The sequence below is a fragment of the Grampus griseus genome, assembly GCF_964374135.1.
Source record: "Grampus griseus genome assembly, chromosome: 20".
In the NCBI taxonomy this organism is placed as follows: Eukaryota; Metazoa; Chordata; class Mammalia; order Artiodactyla; family Delphinidae; genus Grampus; species Grampus griseus.
In genome coordinates, this window is record NC_139014.1 from 48,955,188 (window position 1) to 48,974,403 (window position 19,216).

General features: G+C 40.2%; 1 protein-coding gene across 2 annotated transcripts in view; it reads left to right on the forward strand.

The window, feature by feature from the left end:
- The window catches only part of ANKFY1 (ankyrin repeat and FYVE domain containing 1), a 76,835-nt gene that overhangs the window by 25,006 nt on the left and 32,613 nt on the right, over positions 1-19,216 (forward strand). For both annotated transcript variants that reach the window (XM_082678363.1, XM_082678364.1), the window contains 4 exons: positions 7,665-7,800; positions 12,288-12,411; positions 13,548-13,697; positions 15,217-15,382. In XM_082678363.1, coding sequence (XP_082534489.1) covers positions 7,665-7,800; positions 12,288-12,411; positions 13,548-13,697; positions 15,217-15,382 — 576 coding nt within the window. The remainder of the gene's footprint in view (positions 1-7,664; positions 7,801-12,287; positions 12,412-13,547; positions 13,698-15,216; positions 15,383-19,216) is intronic.

The window sequence follows — 19,216 nt, forward strand, 5'->3', positions numbered from 1 at the left end:
TATTGGTATTTTGTTTCTTCAGAATTAGTCCATTAATATCACAAATGCTGAGTGGCAGGCACTTTTCAAGGTACTAGGGTTATAGCAGTGAACAAAATTAAATTCGTATTTGTATGGAACTTACATTCTTAGAGTGACATCCTAAGTCTCACATTTTCTTTGGAGGTTCTCGTGTAACTGATATTTCTTAAAATTCAAAATAAGCACAACTTTAATTCTATTAATTGTTATAAGAATTTTAGCACATGTTGATGAAGATACAGTAGGCATTATATACCAAGTGTTTAAAATGTATTTGGGTACATGAAAGTTTTCTTAAATCATACCTTGTTCAAAAAAGTAAAATATTGGGCTTCCCTGGTGGCGCAGTGGTTGAGAGTCCGCCTGCCAATGCAGAGGACACGGGTTCGTGCCCTGGTCCGGGAGGATCCTGCGTGCTGCGGAGCGGCTGGGCCCGTGAGCCGTGGCCGCTGAGCCTGTGCGTACGGAGCCTGTGCTCTGCAATGGGAGAGGCCACAACAGTGAGAGCCCCGCGTACCGCAAAAAAAAAAAAAAAAAAGTAAAATATTTTGCGCTTGATATGATGCAGTGACAAAGGCACAATCACTTCTGTAGGATTCTTGCCATAAATGCATGACCTCAATCTAATTATGGGAAAGCATCAAACTAACCCAAATTGAGGAACATTCCACAGAATAACTGGCCAGTATTACTCAAATATGTTAAGGTCATGAAAGACAAGATAAGATTAAGGAACTGTTAGAGATTGGAGGAGACTAAGGAGACATGATAATGAAATGCAGTGTGGTACCTCAATTGGATTCTGGACCATAAAAAGACATTACTGGGATAATTGGCAAAGTTTGTAATTAGTTAATAGTATTGTATCGGTCCTAGTCACCTGGTTTTAATAATTGTGCTATGGTTATGTAAGATGCTAATATTAGGGGAAGATGGGTAGAGGGTATACGGGAACTCTACAACTGTTTTGTTAAGTCTGAAATTGTTTCAAAATATAAAGGTCAAAAGTATAAATTTGCTTTTTATTTATTGGTTATTTTAAGTATAAAGATGTTTATAAAGATACTGACTGATCAACTGGGAAGAGAAAGAATATAACTGTTAGCTCAACACAGTACAACAAATCTTGATGCACGATATTTCACTTCTTTATGAAGTAAAGCAGTTTGCTTCAGGCTAAGTGGTTTGTTTATAGCCTCTCTATAGCACTTCAGTAATAGCAGCTGACACTGAGCAGTTCCAATGCTGTAGAATGGCTGTTTTGAAGCTAGAATTTCTTGCATGCTTCCTCCAGCAAAGATCTTATGGTTCCCTGGCATGAGAGTTTATGGTGAGTCATTCAGCTTTCCTGGAATGTGTCCTGTGTCCTGTCAAGCCATTCCAAAAACAGAAAGCATCCTCCTTCCCTCCTTTTCAGTCCAGTTAGGAAAACTACGCACCAAAGCACAGACCTGGGAGGTTGCACTGTGCAGTGGAAGGAGCATAGGGTCCCAGACTCTGTGCTCAGGCACACTAAGGTGCTCCAGCAAACTCACAGGGACAATGGTATCTGTTAGATACCATGTGAACTGCTAGTTCTAGGTTGTTCAGTTTCAGTATTTTGAAGATATCTATGGTGGTTTAAAATATGTCCATAAATTATTTGTTATTCCTCCCTTCAAAGGAGGATCCTGATTCCATTCCTCTTAAGTATAGGCTGACTGAGCTTGTAATTGATAACATGTTACTGCAGAGATAGGTTCTTTGAAGGCATTGTGACTTCTTCCTTGCTCTGTCTTTTGGATTGCTCACTTTGGAAGAAGTTAGCTGCTGTGTCATGAGGACACTCAAACAGCCTTGTGGCCTCCTGCTAACAGCTGAGACCCCCTCCCAGAGATTTTCTTAGAGCTTCAGTTAATCTGTGTTATGTCCCCTTACTCAACCCTAACATGGCTTTTGTGTTTTTCTCTCTAATCTCTGTTTATGCTAAATTTGTCTGTGTGTTGGTTTAAAATAGTCTGTTTTAATAATAATCATAGGAAATTTTTGTATAGCAATTAACATGTGGTGGTAGTTTACAGGTATTAACTCATTTATCTTTAGAATAACACTTTGAGGTAAGTACTATTGTTTATTCCCTCTTATAGATGAGGAATATATGGTCATCTACATATTGAGCAATATATGCTTCCATCTATTGGCTAGTGTAAATAATGTTGCAGTGAATATTGGTGTACAAATCTCTCTTCAGGAGCCTGCTTTCAGTTCTCTTGGGTACATACCCAGAAGTGGGATTGCTGGATCATATAGTAGTTTTATTTTAAATTTTCAAGGAACTGTTTTCTATACGGTCTGCACCATTTTACATTTCCCCCAACAGTGCACAAGGGTTCCAATTTCTCCACATCCTCACCAATACTTGTTGTTTACTGTGTTTTGTTTTGTTTTGATAGAGGCTATTCTACCGGATGTGAAGTGGTAAAGACTTGTTCGTTATGTTTAGTTTGCAGTAGTTTGCTGATGATGTATCTAGATATGATTTTCTTCTTGTTTAGGGTACTCTGATCTTGAATCTAAAAATTTAGGTCTGTCACCAAATTAGGAAAGGACCATCATTTCTTCATTATTTTTCTTCCTTGATCTCTTTCTTTCTGAGACTCCAGTAGTAGACCCTTTGTTACTATCCAACAGGTCTCTTTGAGGCTCTCTCTTTTATTTTTTTCTCCCAACCTTTTTTTTTTTTTTTTTTTTCTGTTCTTCAGATAGGATAAATTCTACTGATCTATCTTCAGGTTTACTGACTTTGCACTGCTGTTTTCATTCTGCTCTTGAGCCCACTGAGTATGTTTTTATTATACATATCATATTTTTCATTTCTATAATTTCTATTTCTTATAATTTATATGCTGAAAATTTTTCTTTTAATTTCAAGTGTGTTTCCCTTTACCTTCTGGAGCGTAGTTATACTAGATGTCTTCAAGTCTTTCATAAGTTCAGTATCTGGGTCATCTTGACGTTATCTTTTCCCTTGAAAAACGGTCATATTTTCCAAATGTTTTTCTTTATCAAATGATTTTGAATTGTATCCTGGACATTGCCATTATGTTGTGTAGGCTTTGGTCCTGTGTCATCCTCTGGAAAATGCTAAGGCTCCTTAGGTGCAAACTGCAGCTTCTGTTTCACCTTCTGTGGGTGGTGGTTCAAATATCACTTCAGTTCTTAAAGCTGGGCTAGGACTGTTCTGTGCATCAGTGGCTTAGAGGTGAGCCTGAGGCCTTGTGGCTTGTACACAGAATTAGGAGATCTCCTTCTCTGGTTCTCTTCACTCTGGGACTCTCCCCTGACCCTTCAGTGCCCTGGGGGCTCCTTTTCCTGGTTCATCTGACCAGAAAGGTGGAGTTTTTATTGGCGTTTTAGGCATCCTCGTGGTCACTACGGCAGTGTTCCTCCTGGACAAGTCTACCCTCAGGACAAAGCCATAAAGGGAAAAAAAACAATGGAGAAGCTTGTCCAGTGCAATTGCTTCTTCAAGTTTTGCCTCCCCCTACAATTCAGATGCTTTTGTTTATTTTCAGAATCCTCTGGTAGCTGTTTTTGGTACACTGTCTACAGTTTTTAGCTATAATCAGTTACAGTAGCATAGGTTGTCACACTGCCATAACAGAACTAGACCCTGTATACTTTTATTCCTTTTTGACACTGGGATTATTTTGAAGTACGATATGGGGTTTATTTTTATTTCCAAGAAGTTATATTTAAGGGTACATCCTTAAACTGACTAAAGAGGATGTTTATACTGATAAAAGATGCAGTCTATGGGAATTCCCTGGTGGTCCAGTGGTTAGGACTCGGTGCTTTCACTGCTGGGGCCCGGGTTCAATCCCTGGTGGGGAACTAAGATCCTGCAAGTCCTGCAGTGTGGCAAAAAAAAAAAAAAAAAAGATACAGTCTATCATGATTTTTAAATTTTATGAGCTAAAAACTTTTTGTAAAGGGCATGAAGAAAAAAATAGTTGGAAACTCAAAGACAAACCAGAGTCACAGTAGGAGATTCAAAACACCTTTCTCAGATTTGACAGATTGAATGGAGGATTTAAGTAACAAAATTAATTTCCTCAGTATACTTCATTTAATGGCTACTTGCGTACAGATAAGTTTATTCCCATTCTTTCCAAATGTCTTATAAAACATTTATCTGAAATCAGACCAAAAAAAAAAAAAAAAACCCAACTAGGTCACAGAAAATTTCAAGTTCTCCAAAAGAAAATTTCGAGTTTTCCAAAGCATGACAATATGCATCGTGGACTACAGTGAAGTCGGAAGGTTAGGTGTTACCTTCTTTTCATCCTTGCAGTCACAGATTTTTACCAGCTTCTGCGCTGGGCCTGATGAGAGGGTGACGGCTTCTAGCAGCAGATATACCAGGCAAGTCATGGATGCCAACTGGTTTCACTTCTCAGAGTCTAATCTTTTTAAAGGTAATTTCTGGTTTATGGGATCATCTGACTTTTATAGCCACTTGCTTACGTAGATTGGAAGCAGATAGACTGAATCGCTTGCCTAAAAGTACACAGTTGGAAGCACATACCCTTCTGGTTCATTGTTCTCTGCCCACCTTATACCACGGGCTGCTTAGTCTGAGTCTCAAAATGGATCTATTCTCAGTTTATTTTGGAGATTAAGGGAAGAGTCAAGGCAGGAGTGGGAAAATTTGGCGATCACTTGGATCTTATTTTATTTGAAATTTTGAGGGCTTCCAGGACGTCCCTGCTGATGTGGTTTTTAAGAAAACTAAAAAAAAAAAAAAGAAAAGAAAACTAGATTTTGGTTTATCAACCGTACAGGTCAAATTTATTTGTTTGGACAATTGGGGTAAGAGTTATTAAAGGAAACCAGCCAAATTTTAAAACAAAATTAATTAAACTACCACAGAGAAGATATTTGAGGGTTGTGGTGTTGGGGATGCTCTCATCATTAGGCATAAGCTATCTTTCCAAGATAATGCTGTATGAGCCAAGTAGTGGTGTACGGGCAGACCTCGGAGATATTGCAGGTTCAGTCCCAGACCACTGCCATCAAGAGCAAAAATTGTAACAAAGTGAGTCACATGAATTTTTTGTTTTCCCAGTGCATGTAATGCTATGTTTACACATAGCCTATTAAGTGTGCATTGCCATTACGTCTAAAAAAACAATGTACATACCTTAATTTAAAAATACCTTATGGCTAAAAATTTCTAACCATCATCTGATAACACAGGGTTACCACAAACCTTCAATTTGTGAAAAAACACTATCTGCAAAGTGAGATAAAGTGAAGTGTAATAAAATGAGGTCTGCCTGTACACAGCTTTGGCATTTTTGGTGACTCTGGACAAATTGCATGGCCTACATATTTTTTCTTTTCATTAGGAGACTACTGAGGCATTAAACCCAGTTTACAAAGCTAGCTTAGAATTTCACTGTTTCAAGATCTACTTTGTATACCTTAGACAGCTTAGTTGAAGTACTTCTTCAAGTAAATTGTTTAAAGAAATCAAATTAGATTTTCATCTGATTTTAAAATGTTTTTCTCTCTCTTAAGACATTTACAAAAGTATTATTACTACATTGGCAGGTAAGAGAGAAAAGAAAAAAAAAATAGACCTTAACCTAATCACTGTTAGCATTTTGATGCATTATTTTTCACTGTTTTTTTCCCCGCCAATTACACCTTTTTTTTTTCTCCTTTTACTATCTGGCTACTTAAGGGGGTGATGGTGAATTAACGTGGTTGCAAGTTAATCAGGGGCCTTCAGTTTCACTCACTTGACATTACTGTCTTCAACCCTCTCCTCCCCACTAGAGTTGGAAGAGAGGGGTTAGTAAGAACCATTCAGTTGTTGCCTAATTACTAAGTTAATGGGATGTTCCTGTTGCATGTTCCACCTTTCCTAGGTAATCAAGAATTGAGTATAGTTTCTTAAACCTTAGCAAGCATCAAAGTCACATGAAGGACTTGTTAAAACACAAATGCTGGGCCCCACTCTTATAGTTTCTGACTTAATAGATCAGGGTGGGCCTGATAATAAGACTTTCTCACACTTTCCCAGATAATGCTGATTCTGTTAGCCCAGGCCCACAGTTGAGAACTGTTGGTGTGTAGACCATGATTTTTTGAGTGATCCTCTGACCATCACTGACCTCCTTCTGATAACCAAGAGTTGATTTTAGTTGAAATCATAATTTAGATATTTTACATTATGATTTTCATCCCAAGCATTTCCCCGAGTTGCTGTAAAGCATTTTAACTGAAAAAACTACACAAGTAATGTATGTTCATTAAATAAAAATCAGGGAGAAAAGAAGCTAAAAGAAAAATTAGTTACAAATTCCTCCAGGTCAATACTTTTAGTGTATATCTTTCCAGTCTCTCAATAGATAGACAGACAGACAGATGGACAGTCTTTCTGTGGTCATACCACCCAGAATGTCTTCGATTTTGTCTGATCTTGGAAGTTAAGTAGGGTCGGACTTGGTTAGTACTTGGATGGAAGACAGACACAAAACTCTGTGTGTGTGTGTGTGTGTGTATGTGTATACACACACATATATACACAGACAAATATATCTAACAAAAGTGAGATCATTTAATACATGTATTTTTAGTTATGTAGTTTTTTTACTTGCTATGTAGTGAATATCTTTTTATGTTGAATATAGATCTAAATAATTTTAATTGATGCAACATTTTCCAGTTTATACTCTAATTTATTTAATTAGTTCTCTTAAGAGTTTTGCTCCAGTTTTTCATTATTAAAAATAATACTGCATTGACTATCTTATGTTTCTCTGTATTTGCTTAGTTATTTTCTTAGGATAATAATCTACATGTATGATTGCTGTGTCAAAGGTTATGCACTTCCCTGGCAGTCCAGTGGTTAAGACTCTGCTCTTCCACTGCAGCACAGCCAAAGGAAAAAAAAAATGTTATGCACTTCTAAGAATCTTTGCTAGTCTGAGAAACAAAAAAAAGTATTCTAGTTTAAGTTTATATTTAATTATCAGTAAGGTTTATTGGCCATTTTATTTCTTTGTGAATTACCTGTTTATATCCATTGCTGATATTTCCATTGAGTGTCCATCTTCTCATTTTTATTTGTAAGATCTTTTTATTAGAATGTAAACTCTTTGCCATATGTTTAAAATAGTTTCCCCCAGTTTATTTGACTTATATCTTTTTTTTTGCGGTACGCGGGCCTCTCACCGCTGTGGCCTCTCCCGTCGCGGAGCACAGGCTCCGGACGCACAGGCCCAGCGGCCTTGGCTCACGGGCCCAGCCACTCCGCGGCATGTGGGATCTTCCCGGACAGGGGCACGAACCCGCGTCCCCTGTATCGGCAGGCGGACTCTCAATCACTGCGCCACCAGGGAAGCCCTGACTTATATCTTTAATAGGTTCATTTTCCCCACCTGCTGCCCCGTGCAGAATTCTTAACACTTTTCTGGAGTCAGATGGTACCCAAAATGCTTAATTACCATTTTTAATGCCTGTGTGATATTTCTTTGAGTGGGGTCTACCAGAATTTAGTTTATTATCCTCAACTTTTAGGGGTCCTCGAGAAGGCCTGAGTGTGTCATCTGTGCTTTGTTTTCAAAGTTTTTCTACTTCTTTTCTTTAACCAGATGCTAACCCTGAGGTGACCATGACAATGCTTCGCTGGATCTATACGGATGAGTTGGAGTTCAGAGAAGATGATGTGTTCCTGACTGAGCTGATGAAACTAGCTAATCGGTTTCAGCTACAGCTCCTTAGGGAGAGGCAAGTCACAGCAGATATATTCAAGCACCTCAGATGGTGGTGGCTGAGCTTTAATTATGCCAAGCTCTGGGAAAACAGCTGCTTCTGCTAATGTAAATAACTTTTGCAAGGTGTTCTTTTAAACGCAGTAGTGGGGAGAGAATTTTATCTCCCTTGCTTTGTGTTATCTTGTAAGCTAAATTTTGCCAAAGCTTTTAGGTATTCTCTGTTCTTTCACTGGTTTATTACCTGAGATTACATAGCTGTGTGAACTGATGAACTGAATATGAAATAATATAATCCAATGTCCAACGCCTCAACTTTCCCTCCTATACCATTTCCTTTTGACATTTTATTCTACTTTCTGATATATCTACTTAGAAGGAGTTCTTGGTCATATTCTCTTGTTAGAAACACATTAATAACTAAATTAGTACATGAGAATCTGCTTCAGTAAGTTTCATAGTGTTTCTGAGGTCTCACTTCATTTGTTAACTGCTTTTTAGGTTTAGTCTCCTATGTTTTTTATATTGCATTTTCTCTGTTGCTCTCCCGAGTTGGCCTTTATAACAACAGAAAACAAAATGTTCACCAGACGATATCAAGCAAAATGCCCTTTAGTTTTTGTTGGAGATATGGCCCTTGGTAGTCAGCTTGGTAGATGGAGCGTCTTTTTATGTCACTTAGTAATCTTTTGTATTCTGCATGCGTGAAGGAATGGCTTTTTTCCTGGGTGGGTGGAGAGGTAGTTTCAGCTATCAAGAGGCATTCCACTTGTTGTGTTGCCCTCAGTGAGTCAAGAGAGACCTTGCTACCAGAGCTGCTTGTTCTGTTTTCTTTATGAGGCTGATGTTTCCCCTGAGATGGCCCACTGGGCCCCACATGAGACAAGTACACAGGTTACTCCTGACTGTGATTGATGTGGGCTTGAGTGCATTTTAATACCTAAATCCAATAAGTAAAAAAAAAATCAAACAAGCAGGTCTAAGGTTTGTAGGTACATACAGTATTAGGTTAGCAAAGATAACTTTACTGTCAGGGCCTTTCTTTGGGTGAGTTTTTGAATCATCTGAGAGTGAAATGAGAATAATTTGGATTAGATTGAGTGTGATTTATATCTACTTTTTCCCCCCCAGATTTCCTGAGCTTTTTCCCATTGACCTTGTCAAACTTGCTTGTAAATTAAATTGCTTTGATAAAAGTGCCCTGCAAAAAAAAAAAAAAAAAAGTGCCCTGCAGTTTGGAGTAGTTTAGATAATTGTAATCTGTGTAATGGATTCTTTAATTAGAATGTTTGTTGTTTATTGACTGATTAGGCTTCATAACTGTCAACATGACCAGATGCTCAATGTTGTATTGTTGGATGTGGGCATTAAGTTTATCTGTCATGGCTTTGTTAAGGGCTGGGATGGAAGAGACCCAGTAGCGGGTTCAATTGTTGGCTTTTGAAAGGTCACAGAGCGCCCACTGCTGTCTGCAGGAGAAATTACACATTTGAAATAGTAAGTGAAAGGGCCCCAACACAAATGTGTGCAGTTAAATGTGAAGCCGGTGTTGATCATTTTTGTAATGTAGGGGCCTTGGTGGTTTGGGAATGCTATCACCAGTTTGATGAAAAGGAGGTTTTGGGCATAAGCATTATCAGGAAAATACTCTTAAAAAAGGAGAGAATTAATGGTGTATGCTAACAACTGACAGTTTGTATAATTTTTTCCTGATTATTAACTACGTATTCAGTTCATGGTATTTAGAAAGTATAGAATGATATAAAGAAAAAAAGTAAATCGTCTAATTCAACCACTGTTAACCTTTTGCTGTTCATTCTTTCAGTAATTTTTCTGCCTTATGTTCATACACGGGATTGATAAAAAACTAGACAGGAGTTTGTGGGACGCTTGAGTATATGCTTGACTTTGTACTTTAAAAATTAGGTTTATCATTTTTGTGCATCTGTGTCCTTTTTGTACTCTAAAATTAAAAACGTATATTAACAGCAACAAAATCCCTTTAGAGGAAAGTTAGTCTGCCTTGCTACTTTTCAAAGAGAAGATATGAACTGAGAATCTGAGTTTTTAGATATAATTACATGTTCTTCAGTTGTGTAAATCATGTCAGTTACTATTTATAGGCTATCCAAATAGTGAATGTCACTCTGGGGATCCCAGAATTTAGTGAAAATGAAGTGTCTGCCAGTGGTAACAAAACATCTGTCTTCATGAAACATAGTTGAGTATCTTGATAGAGTGTATTTTGGCAGTAGTAAGGAGGGGAATAGAATTTTCAGACTCTCAGCATTTGTCTGTAAAAATGCTTTGTAAAGTCAGTACTCCCTGAGATCACACCATGTTTTAGGACATTAGGATATTTGTCATTGTAAAAGTGGTAAAAGTTTCACATACCTGAAAAGAGGACTTTTCTCCTGGAATGCTCTGATTTCATAGCCTGGGTCAGAATAACTTCAAACATTGCTGTCAGTCTGCTAATAGTTTGGGGAAACTGGTGGTACAGACAGCAGAGGCTCAGAAATAGAACATTGTTATTCATTATTATAGTAACTTATTTAGATATTGTGACAATTTGAGTTAAAAGTGCCCTGGGGGAGATGCTTCTTCACACCAAGCTGTGTAGCTTAAAAACAAAGCACTTAAGCACAGGTCTTGGAATAAAATGGGTACCTGCATTTACTGCCAGATGGAGAAATGACTCCATGATTATTCTTGCTCCTAGCCTAAGGTCTCATTTGTGAGGTTTAGAAAGTTTGTTCCCCCTTCTTCCCAGGTCTTTCTCATGACTTTCCTCCTCTCCTCCCTCATCTCCCACTCTCCACTTGGTATCCAAACCTCACCTGTTAGAATTGGGAGTTATCCGCTAGCCAATCAGTTATTCTTATTTATAGTAATACTGAAACCCATTCTTATTAGTTATTAAATTATGCAGCTTCCTTGAGAAGGACCTCAGCTTTCAAGCAAGCATACCTCCTATGTACCTCAGACTGTGCAAGGCTTACATAGTTTTCCTTTATCTTGGAAAACACACAGAGATCCCCTAAACCTCTGAGATAGAGTAATGTCTCACAGGGGAGGAGGTGGGGTCACAAGGAGCTTGTGTAGTTTGGCCCCTCAAATTCCGTGGGCCTCAACTCAGGTCTTTCTCACCTCACGGTTCACTTTGCGTTCAGCACTGTATGCTGCCCTTGTGATTAGAACATGGTTTTTGTGGGAGCTGGGGACAGAAGCAGCGGTGGGGTGTCAGGGAATACCTGATGCCACATTAGGCCTCTCGACTGCCCTTGGAGGTGAACCTGATTTGTAGGGAGATGTTCAGGCAAAGGAGATGGGAGGGCCGTGTCACCTGCCTCCTTCCCCCGGGCCCTGTGCTGTGGAGACCCACCAAGATTTCCAGGAATTCTGGGGCAGTGGAAGTGTGGGCCTTCCCAGTGCTACATCTTCTAGTCTAGGACATGCGTGTGCCTGCTTTGTGCTGCCAGAGGCCTGCGTGCAGCCCTCTCTTCCCTGACGTAGTTGGGGCTCTCTTAGTGATTGTGAGAGTCTTGTTATTGTTGCTGTTGTTGTTGTCATGTTGTTACCAGGCTCTATGGGACATCCGTTGTAGCCAGTTCTTCTCTGTCTGGTGTACTATAGTTTGACTCTTAACTCAGTTGTTTCTATACATGATAGATTTTTAAAGTGGGCTTTCTAAAATCAGCTTTATTGAGTTATAATTCTCATACCATATAGATCACCATTTGGGGAAGACTTTTAAGGAGGTGTTCATTTATTGAGGCATAGAGCCTCATATTTGAAGTGATTTCTAAGCCACACTGGTTGCGTGACAGAGTTATGCTTGTGGGAACTGCAAACGTGTCCCATACAATTAAACATCAAAGGACTGAATTTGATTTATTGCGTGTTTGATATTACAATTGCCTGTGTGCTATGATTACTGAGTTTCACGTGATTACTTTCAAGGCAGTTGGGGGGTTAAGCTTAACATATTTATTTACAGATTATTTTGGTTCTGACCAGAATGAGCAATATAATAATGAAATTCTAGGACTTATAAAATACAGTGGGCTTCCCTGGTGGCGCAGTGGTTGAGAGTCCGCCTGCCGATGCAGGGGACACGGGTTCGTGCCCCGGTCCGGGAAGATCCCACATGCTGCAGAGCGGCTGGGCCCGTGAGCCATGGCCGCTGAGCCTGCGCGTCCGGAGCCTGTGCTCCTCAATGGGAGAGGCCACAAAAGTGAGAGGCCCACGTACTGCAAAAAAAAAAAAAAAAAAAAAAAAAAAAATTATATATATATATGTGTGTATATATATATATATACACACATATATATATATATATATAGTAACTCAGCTACAATTCATTCGTAGCTGCTTTGCTTAAACCTTAGGCTTTAGTGCTATTGGACATGGCCAGGCAGTACACAGATTATTGCTTTGGTTTGTTTGTTTATGAATAAATTGGTCCTAATAATACTGTTGATCATTAAAATTGTCTCGTAGATGTGAGAAGGGTGTGATGTCCCTGGTGAATGTCAGGAACTGTATCCGCTTCTATCAGACTGCGGAGGAGCTGAATGCCAGCACGCTGATGAACTACTGTGCAGAAATTATTGCAAGTCATTGGGTGAGTGTGAGACTGAGAGGTGTGGAGAAGCACCTTCACTGGAAGTCAGAAGACTGGGGCTTGGGACCTGGTTCCATAGAAAGATACCTCTCTGGCCCCTCACTTCCTCTTATAACAAAATTGAAGGCTAAGTAGTTGCACTAGATGATCTGTGAGATTCCTTTGGGCTCTAAAATTCTCATAATTCTGATTTCGGAGTAGAGGAGCAGAAGATAGCTCAGGTCAAGAAGTAGGCTTGGAACGGAGGGACACAGGCCTGCTTTACCCTCCATCTGCAGGAGTGGCAGCTGAGCCCCGGGAGCGGGTGCTGCTGCGGGGCCAGCAGGCCTGCCGTGCTCGTGCTCGGCAGCACCCTTTCCGGGATTTCCCTGCCTTCTTGTCGTGTGGAGGGTGTTGTTAAATTTACATATGCCCTTCTTAGGTAGCTTTCATCATAAAGACAGGTCTTGCATTTCTTTGTTGTTGTCTGTTTTGCGTTTTTCAGAAAATCATGGCTAGGGCTATGTTTATAACCTAGTTTCTGCAAATTGTTCGGTACTCAACAGCATTATGAGAAAAAGTGTCTTAAAGAACTGGATTTTAAAGAATTGAAACAGGAACGGTAACCTTTCTGCTAAAGTAGTAGAAACTTAGAGATCTGCAACAGTAGAAAGCGATGGTGACTCAGTGGACTGAGTTGTTTGTGGAAGTTCTGACTAATTCTGTACCTGTCTCCTGTGTGGGGTTGAAGGGGAGGACTCTGTTCTCACGGGGAGGGCTCCTTGTGACTTCGTCCTTGTGGAGTGTCCGTGTTGCCTGTGCTTTACCGTCTCACCCAGAGGCAGGGCAGTGCTGTGGTGAAGAGTCCTCGCTCGGCAGGTGGGCCTCTGGGCTCCAGATCCTGGCTTGGCCGTTCACTCATTGTGCGAGCTGGGCACACTAATTAGCCTCTTTATGCTTTACTTTCTTCATCTGTGAATGGGGATAATAATAGTACCTACCTCATAGGGTTTTCGTGAGGATTAAATGAGTTGGGAAATGTTAAGCCCTTTAAAATAGGGCCAGACACATTCCAGGGGCTTCTTAAGAAATGTCAGTTGTTGTTATTGTTGATACGTTGAATCTGTTCTGCTTTTCACTGTCTTTTTAATCCTTAGGATGACTTACGAAAGGAGGACTTCAGCAGCATGAGTGCTCAGTTGTTATACAAAATGATCAAGTCCAAGACTGAGTACCCATTACATAAAGCTATCAAAGTGGAGAGAGAAGATGTGGTCTTCCTTTATCTAATTGAAATGGATTCACAGGTACTATACCTTTTCCCCAAACTATACTTCTCTTGTTCTTCTCTACAGTGCTCCTCACTTTCTCTGAGCCATTGCTGGCACAGTCTTTTTTTTTTTTTTTTTTTTTTTTGTGGTACGCAGGCCTCTCACTGTTGTGGCCTCTCCCGTTGCGGAGCACAGGCTCCGGATGCGCAGGCTCAGCGGCCATGGCTCACGGGCCCAGCCGCTCCGCGGCATGTGGGATCTTCCCGGACCAGGGCACGAACCCGTGTCCCTTGCATCGGCAGGCGGACTCTCAACCACTGCACCACCAGGGAAGCCCATCTGGCACAGTCTTTAATGTACATATTTCTACTAGTAGTTTGTCCAAGGCAGTCTGAGCTTATCCTATCATGCTTCTCAGTATTCTTCCAGCCTCTGCCCATTGCCCACTTCCAAAGACACGTCCACATTTTTAGATAGTTGTTACAGCAGTACTTAACTTCCAGGTACCAAAATCTGCTTTAGTTTTTCTTTTGCTACTGTAAGAAATTAGCACAAACCTAGTGGCTTAAAACAACACAAATTTATTATCTTATAGTTTTGTAGCTTGGAAGTCCAGTACAGGCATCACCCATCTAGAAGTCAAGGTGTTGGCAGGCTGTGTTCCTTTCTGGAGGCTCTAGGGAAGCCTGCTTGTTTGGGTTGTTGGCAGAATTCAGTTCCTTGTGATTATAGGACCAACATCCCCATTTTCTTCTGGCTATCAGCTGAGTCAGGGCCATTCTCAGCTTCTAGAGGCCACCACATTTCTTTAGCCTGTGGCCCCCTTCCTCTGTCTTCAAAGCCAATAGTGGCAAATCAAGTCTTTCTCGTGTCACAACTGTCTGACCTACTCTTCTGCTTCCCTCTTTCACTTTTAAGGACTCATGGGATTAGATAGATTGGGCCCTCCTGGATATCCAGGGACACTGTCCCCATCTCAGGGTCCTCAACCGTAATCACATCTGCCAAGTGCCTTTCATCGTGTGAGGTGACATAGTCACAGGTTCGGGGGGTTAGGACGTGGACATCTTTGGGGCTGTCGTTCTGCTTACTCCACTGCCTTAGAAGAAATGTAGCTGCTCTTGATGGATGGCTGTGTCATGTGTTTTATCCTGGGTGTCCAGGGTGTGGGGGAGGCATTAAACTGCTAGGAGGAATTAGATAGTTAAGCCACAGTCTTTTGTGAAAATGTGAGCTGTTTCCCATCAGGCTCTCTGAACCTCTGTCCTGACACTTGTGTTCCTACAGCATTGTCTGCATTTCCCCCTTGTACTGTCTTCCATGGTGTTTGCACCTGCTCTGTGATCCCCGTTAGTCCTGGGCTCCCTGAAAGGCATGAGTCCTGAGGAGGCCTGAGAGAAGTTTGTGAATTCAGTTGAATTTGGAGAGTAAGATATAGTAAGTTATAGGACTAAAATTTGACATTTGTGTGAGATGATTTTTAAGAGTCAAGGTGTGAGAGATTTAGTTGTATTCTCTACTGGATGGGTGCTGATTTACAAATTTCTCTGTGCAGCTCCCTGGGAAGCTGAATGAGTTGGATCATAACGGAGATCTTGCTTTAGATCTAGCCCTTTCACGACGACTAGAGAGTATCGCCACCACTCTGGTTAGTCACAAAGCTGACGTGGACATGGTGGACAAGAATGGCTGGAGCTTGTTACATAAAGGCATCCAAAGAGGTAGGAAGAAGCGTATTTTATATTTTCTGCAGTGGGCAATTTTACCTTTATCCAGGTAACTTTTGAAGACTCTCTGACCCTGTTCCTGTTCCACAGATTCTCAAAGGCTTCTTGAGTCTGTACTTGCAGGCTACATGATTTAGAATTTGTGATCAGTGGGTCAGAAGAGAGATGGAAGAGCTATTGCCTTATGTCTTGTTGGTTAGGCTCTTCAGAGTGTCAGCAGGAGCCCCAGAAGAAGGCTAGAAAGATGGTACTTATAGAAAAAGTACCTTTTACTTGTAAGCAATTGATGTGTTATTTGCTTATTCAATACATCAGTTTCTCCAGAAATTGTGCTAGGAAGACTTGTATCAGTTACTGTAAGAGAGGGAAAGTATCAAGAACACGAATATTTAAACATATTCTTGGATTCAGAGTTTTCACTTTTACAGAATAGACTTCTCATAGATCATGACAAAGTGCTAAAGTTTCATTTTGTTCTTGGGAAGTTATTTGAAATTGTAGCTGTGTTTGAGTACATTGTCATTAGTAGTGGGAAGCTATGTAAGTGATAGAATTACGATCAAAGCATTTTCACCTTATTGAATTAAAGGGAAACAAGTACTAGTCTTTTGTTTTTCCCATGGCCTTAATAATTCTTAAGTCCCAAATGGATCCTGCCTGACTCTACTTTGCAGTAGTTATTTTTTTGACAGAGTGAAAAGCTATATAGGGGTAGAGTTCCAGTATGGAAAGAAACCTTTCAAATGTCTCAAAGCCTTCATTTTGTAGGGGGATAGATGACTTGATTGAAGTACTTGGCTGTGGCCACTTTTTTGTTTACATGTGGACATCAAAAACAGAATACGTGTAATGGTTTCCCTATATCTTAATCATGTATGTTTAACCTTCCAGTTGTGCATTATTATACTGTTATTATCTCTGCCACATTTTTACCATTCACAAGTTGCTCCTAGTTGGTGGAATGTAGTTACTTCAAATAAGGTCGTGTTGCAGCTGTGGCTTTGCCCTTTTTGGGCATAGGCTTTAATATAAATATCCCTCTAAGTCATGCGTTAGAGTGTTAAGCATGCTGGCTGATGGAGAGGAAAATTTTGTTCATCATTGGGAAGGAAAGCCTTAGAGTATGTCAGTGTCAAGAGCAGATGCATTTTTCCCAAGCATCACTCCACACTGTGCAAAGCCATTGGGTGCTGAGCACTGGGTGTGTGTTCAGTGGGGAAAGTTTCCACCACATCAGGAACTATTCTTTCCCATACTGTTTAGTGTCTGAAATGTTTATTTTGGAAACAAATAAACTTGTTACTAAAAAAACAATCTCAGAATTATGTCTCTTTCCTCTTAAGGACTTAAATTCTTATGTATGATGAAAAAACATCTTTGATGAGTTATTAAATATTTTGATGATTGCTTAGTTACAAGGATTGCCAAGAATTGGTGGTGCATTTATGGTGCTTATTTGCAGATGATTTAATCTTCTGCTCTGAATTTATTAGTTGCTTGCAAGTATGTGGGCTGCAGTGTGGGCACGGTAAACTTGATTGTTGAACGTGGCAGTGTGGCCTGGTGTGGAGCACGGAGTATTGGCATTGGAGCGTGGATGTACCAAGCTGGGAATCCTGGCTCATCCACTTACTCTGTGGCCTTGGACAAGTCACTTAACCATTCTTGAGTCTCCTTTTCCTCACCTGTAAGGTGAGGAACCTGCTTTACTGGTTGTTGAGAGACAGGTTAGTAGCACACCTAGCCCAGTGACTACCATGTGGTAGGGTCAGCCTGCAGCTCTTACCTCGCCCCTGTGTTGCAGTGCCACGACCAGCTTCAATTTCTGTAGGAATTTTTTTCACCTTTTCCTTCTTCACCTTGAGCTGTCAGTCCGTTGACCTGCCCAAATGATTAAATTGAGTAATATACCTGAAATTTAACTGTTAACCTTACTTTAAGTTCATTGTAATATGAGTGAAGATCCTTAATATATGAGGTTTAGGTCTGGTTGTGGACACACATTAGAATCTCTAACCAGAAGACTCACTAATCATCCTAATAACCAAGTGTACCCATCAGTTTGTACCGAGAGTGCGTCTGTGAGTGAGTCCACAGGAGATATACATGTGACCAGAGGGATGCCATCTCCTCTGATTAGCTGCATCTGGGCAAGAAGATGAATCCTTGCTTTTTAAAACAATCTTCTTGTGCTTATTTTCCTTGATGATCAACATCAATCAGTGGGTCTCTTAAGCAGCATGCTCCTATCTAATTGTTTGTAGGAGGTTTGCAGATGATGCCACCAACTGGAGCAGCATGAGATACAGCTTTTGTTAATTAAATAATGAAAGTTACTGCCTGGTCCCTGAATGAAACCGGTCAGGGAGCTTTGTTGAAAGAAAAATTGTGTGTGGATTTCTTTTAAACGTTAACTACATTGTTAGGAATGTTTTTATGTGGACAAGTCATTATACATTTACTTGGCAGTTTCAGGGAGTGAAGTGATGAAGTAATTGGAACTGTTGAGCACCAAACAGTTTTTGTTTTAACGGTTTTTGATGGAAATCGTTCTAAAATGTATTAGAAGTTTTCTTGTTGGCAGAACCTTTATAAATGGTGTTTTTGGCATTTTCTGTTCCCTCCCTTTGTTCTGCTTGTTCGATGTCAGTTGTCTATTTCCTCTAGGCTGTATATCCATGGGCTGACTTTCTGTTAATGTAAAACATCATCAATTTTCAGTTGCCAATAATTCCTAAATAACTTTTTGTGTAGGGTGCATATACTGTATGTATGTATATATGTGTAAGTTAAAAAAAAAAACACTTCGGCGCTTATGAATAAAGTAAATCTAATCTAAAAGCTATGATTCTTTTTTTTTTTTTTGCGCGGTACGCAGGCCTCTCACTGTTGTGGCCTCTCCCGTTGTGGAGCACAGGCTCCAGACGCGCAGGCTCAGCGGCCATGGCTCACGGGCCCAGCCGCTCCGCGGCATGTGGGATCTTCCCGGACCAGGGCACGAACCTGTGTCCCCTGCATCGGTAGGCGGACTCTCATCCACTGCGCCATCAGGGAAGCCCTATGATTCTTTTCAAGAGGGCTTAAGATATAAAACGTTTTTTTATTATGCCATCCATCTGAATCCAACCATTGATCTGTACCCTTATTTCTGTGTGCAGTATTGCCCAGTTTATCTTCTGTGTGTATAGTGTATTATAAGTTTTTTATTGACATACTTTAGCTTTGCTATCTGTTTACTACTTAGTTTCGAATATATGCCAAGCTTAAAGATAACGAAACCACATTTCACCTCTCCCCCAGCATGTTATTTATCAGATTTGTCATTTTAAGGCTCTCTGTCCTCATAATTCTAAATTTTCTTTCCACTTCCAGAATGTAAGTGACTTTCTCTAGGATATTTTATTCTATTGCTAATGTATTGTTTTTACATATTCTCTCCTAGACTGAATCTCTGTGGGGTTTGTTCATATTACACATTAGGGCCCTACTGAGAACCCTAGTATGTCTCTGTACATATGGACAGCAAAGGCCTGACCCAGACTAATCCCTGATATGCATGTTACCTGCTGCTTTCAGAGCTCTACCGACATCTTTTTGTAAAGAAATCTAAGCTTTGGTCCTTTGCACACGATGCTGGTAAAGATTGTATCTTCCCCTACCCCCCAAGAAAAAAATCGGGGACAGACGAATGAAAAGATTTCAGAAGCGTCTGGTTAGAGGATTCTTAAGTTACCCAAAATCATAATTGATTGGAATTAGAGCCATTCTGTTAAAGTGGAACCTTATAACTTCAACCAGTCAATCCATTTTCTTCCCAAACATTTCCCT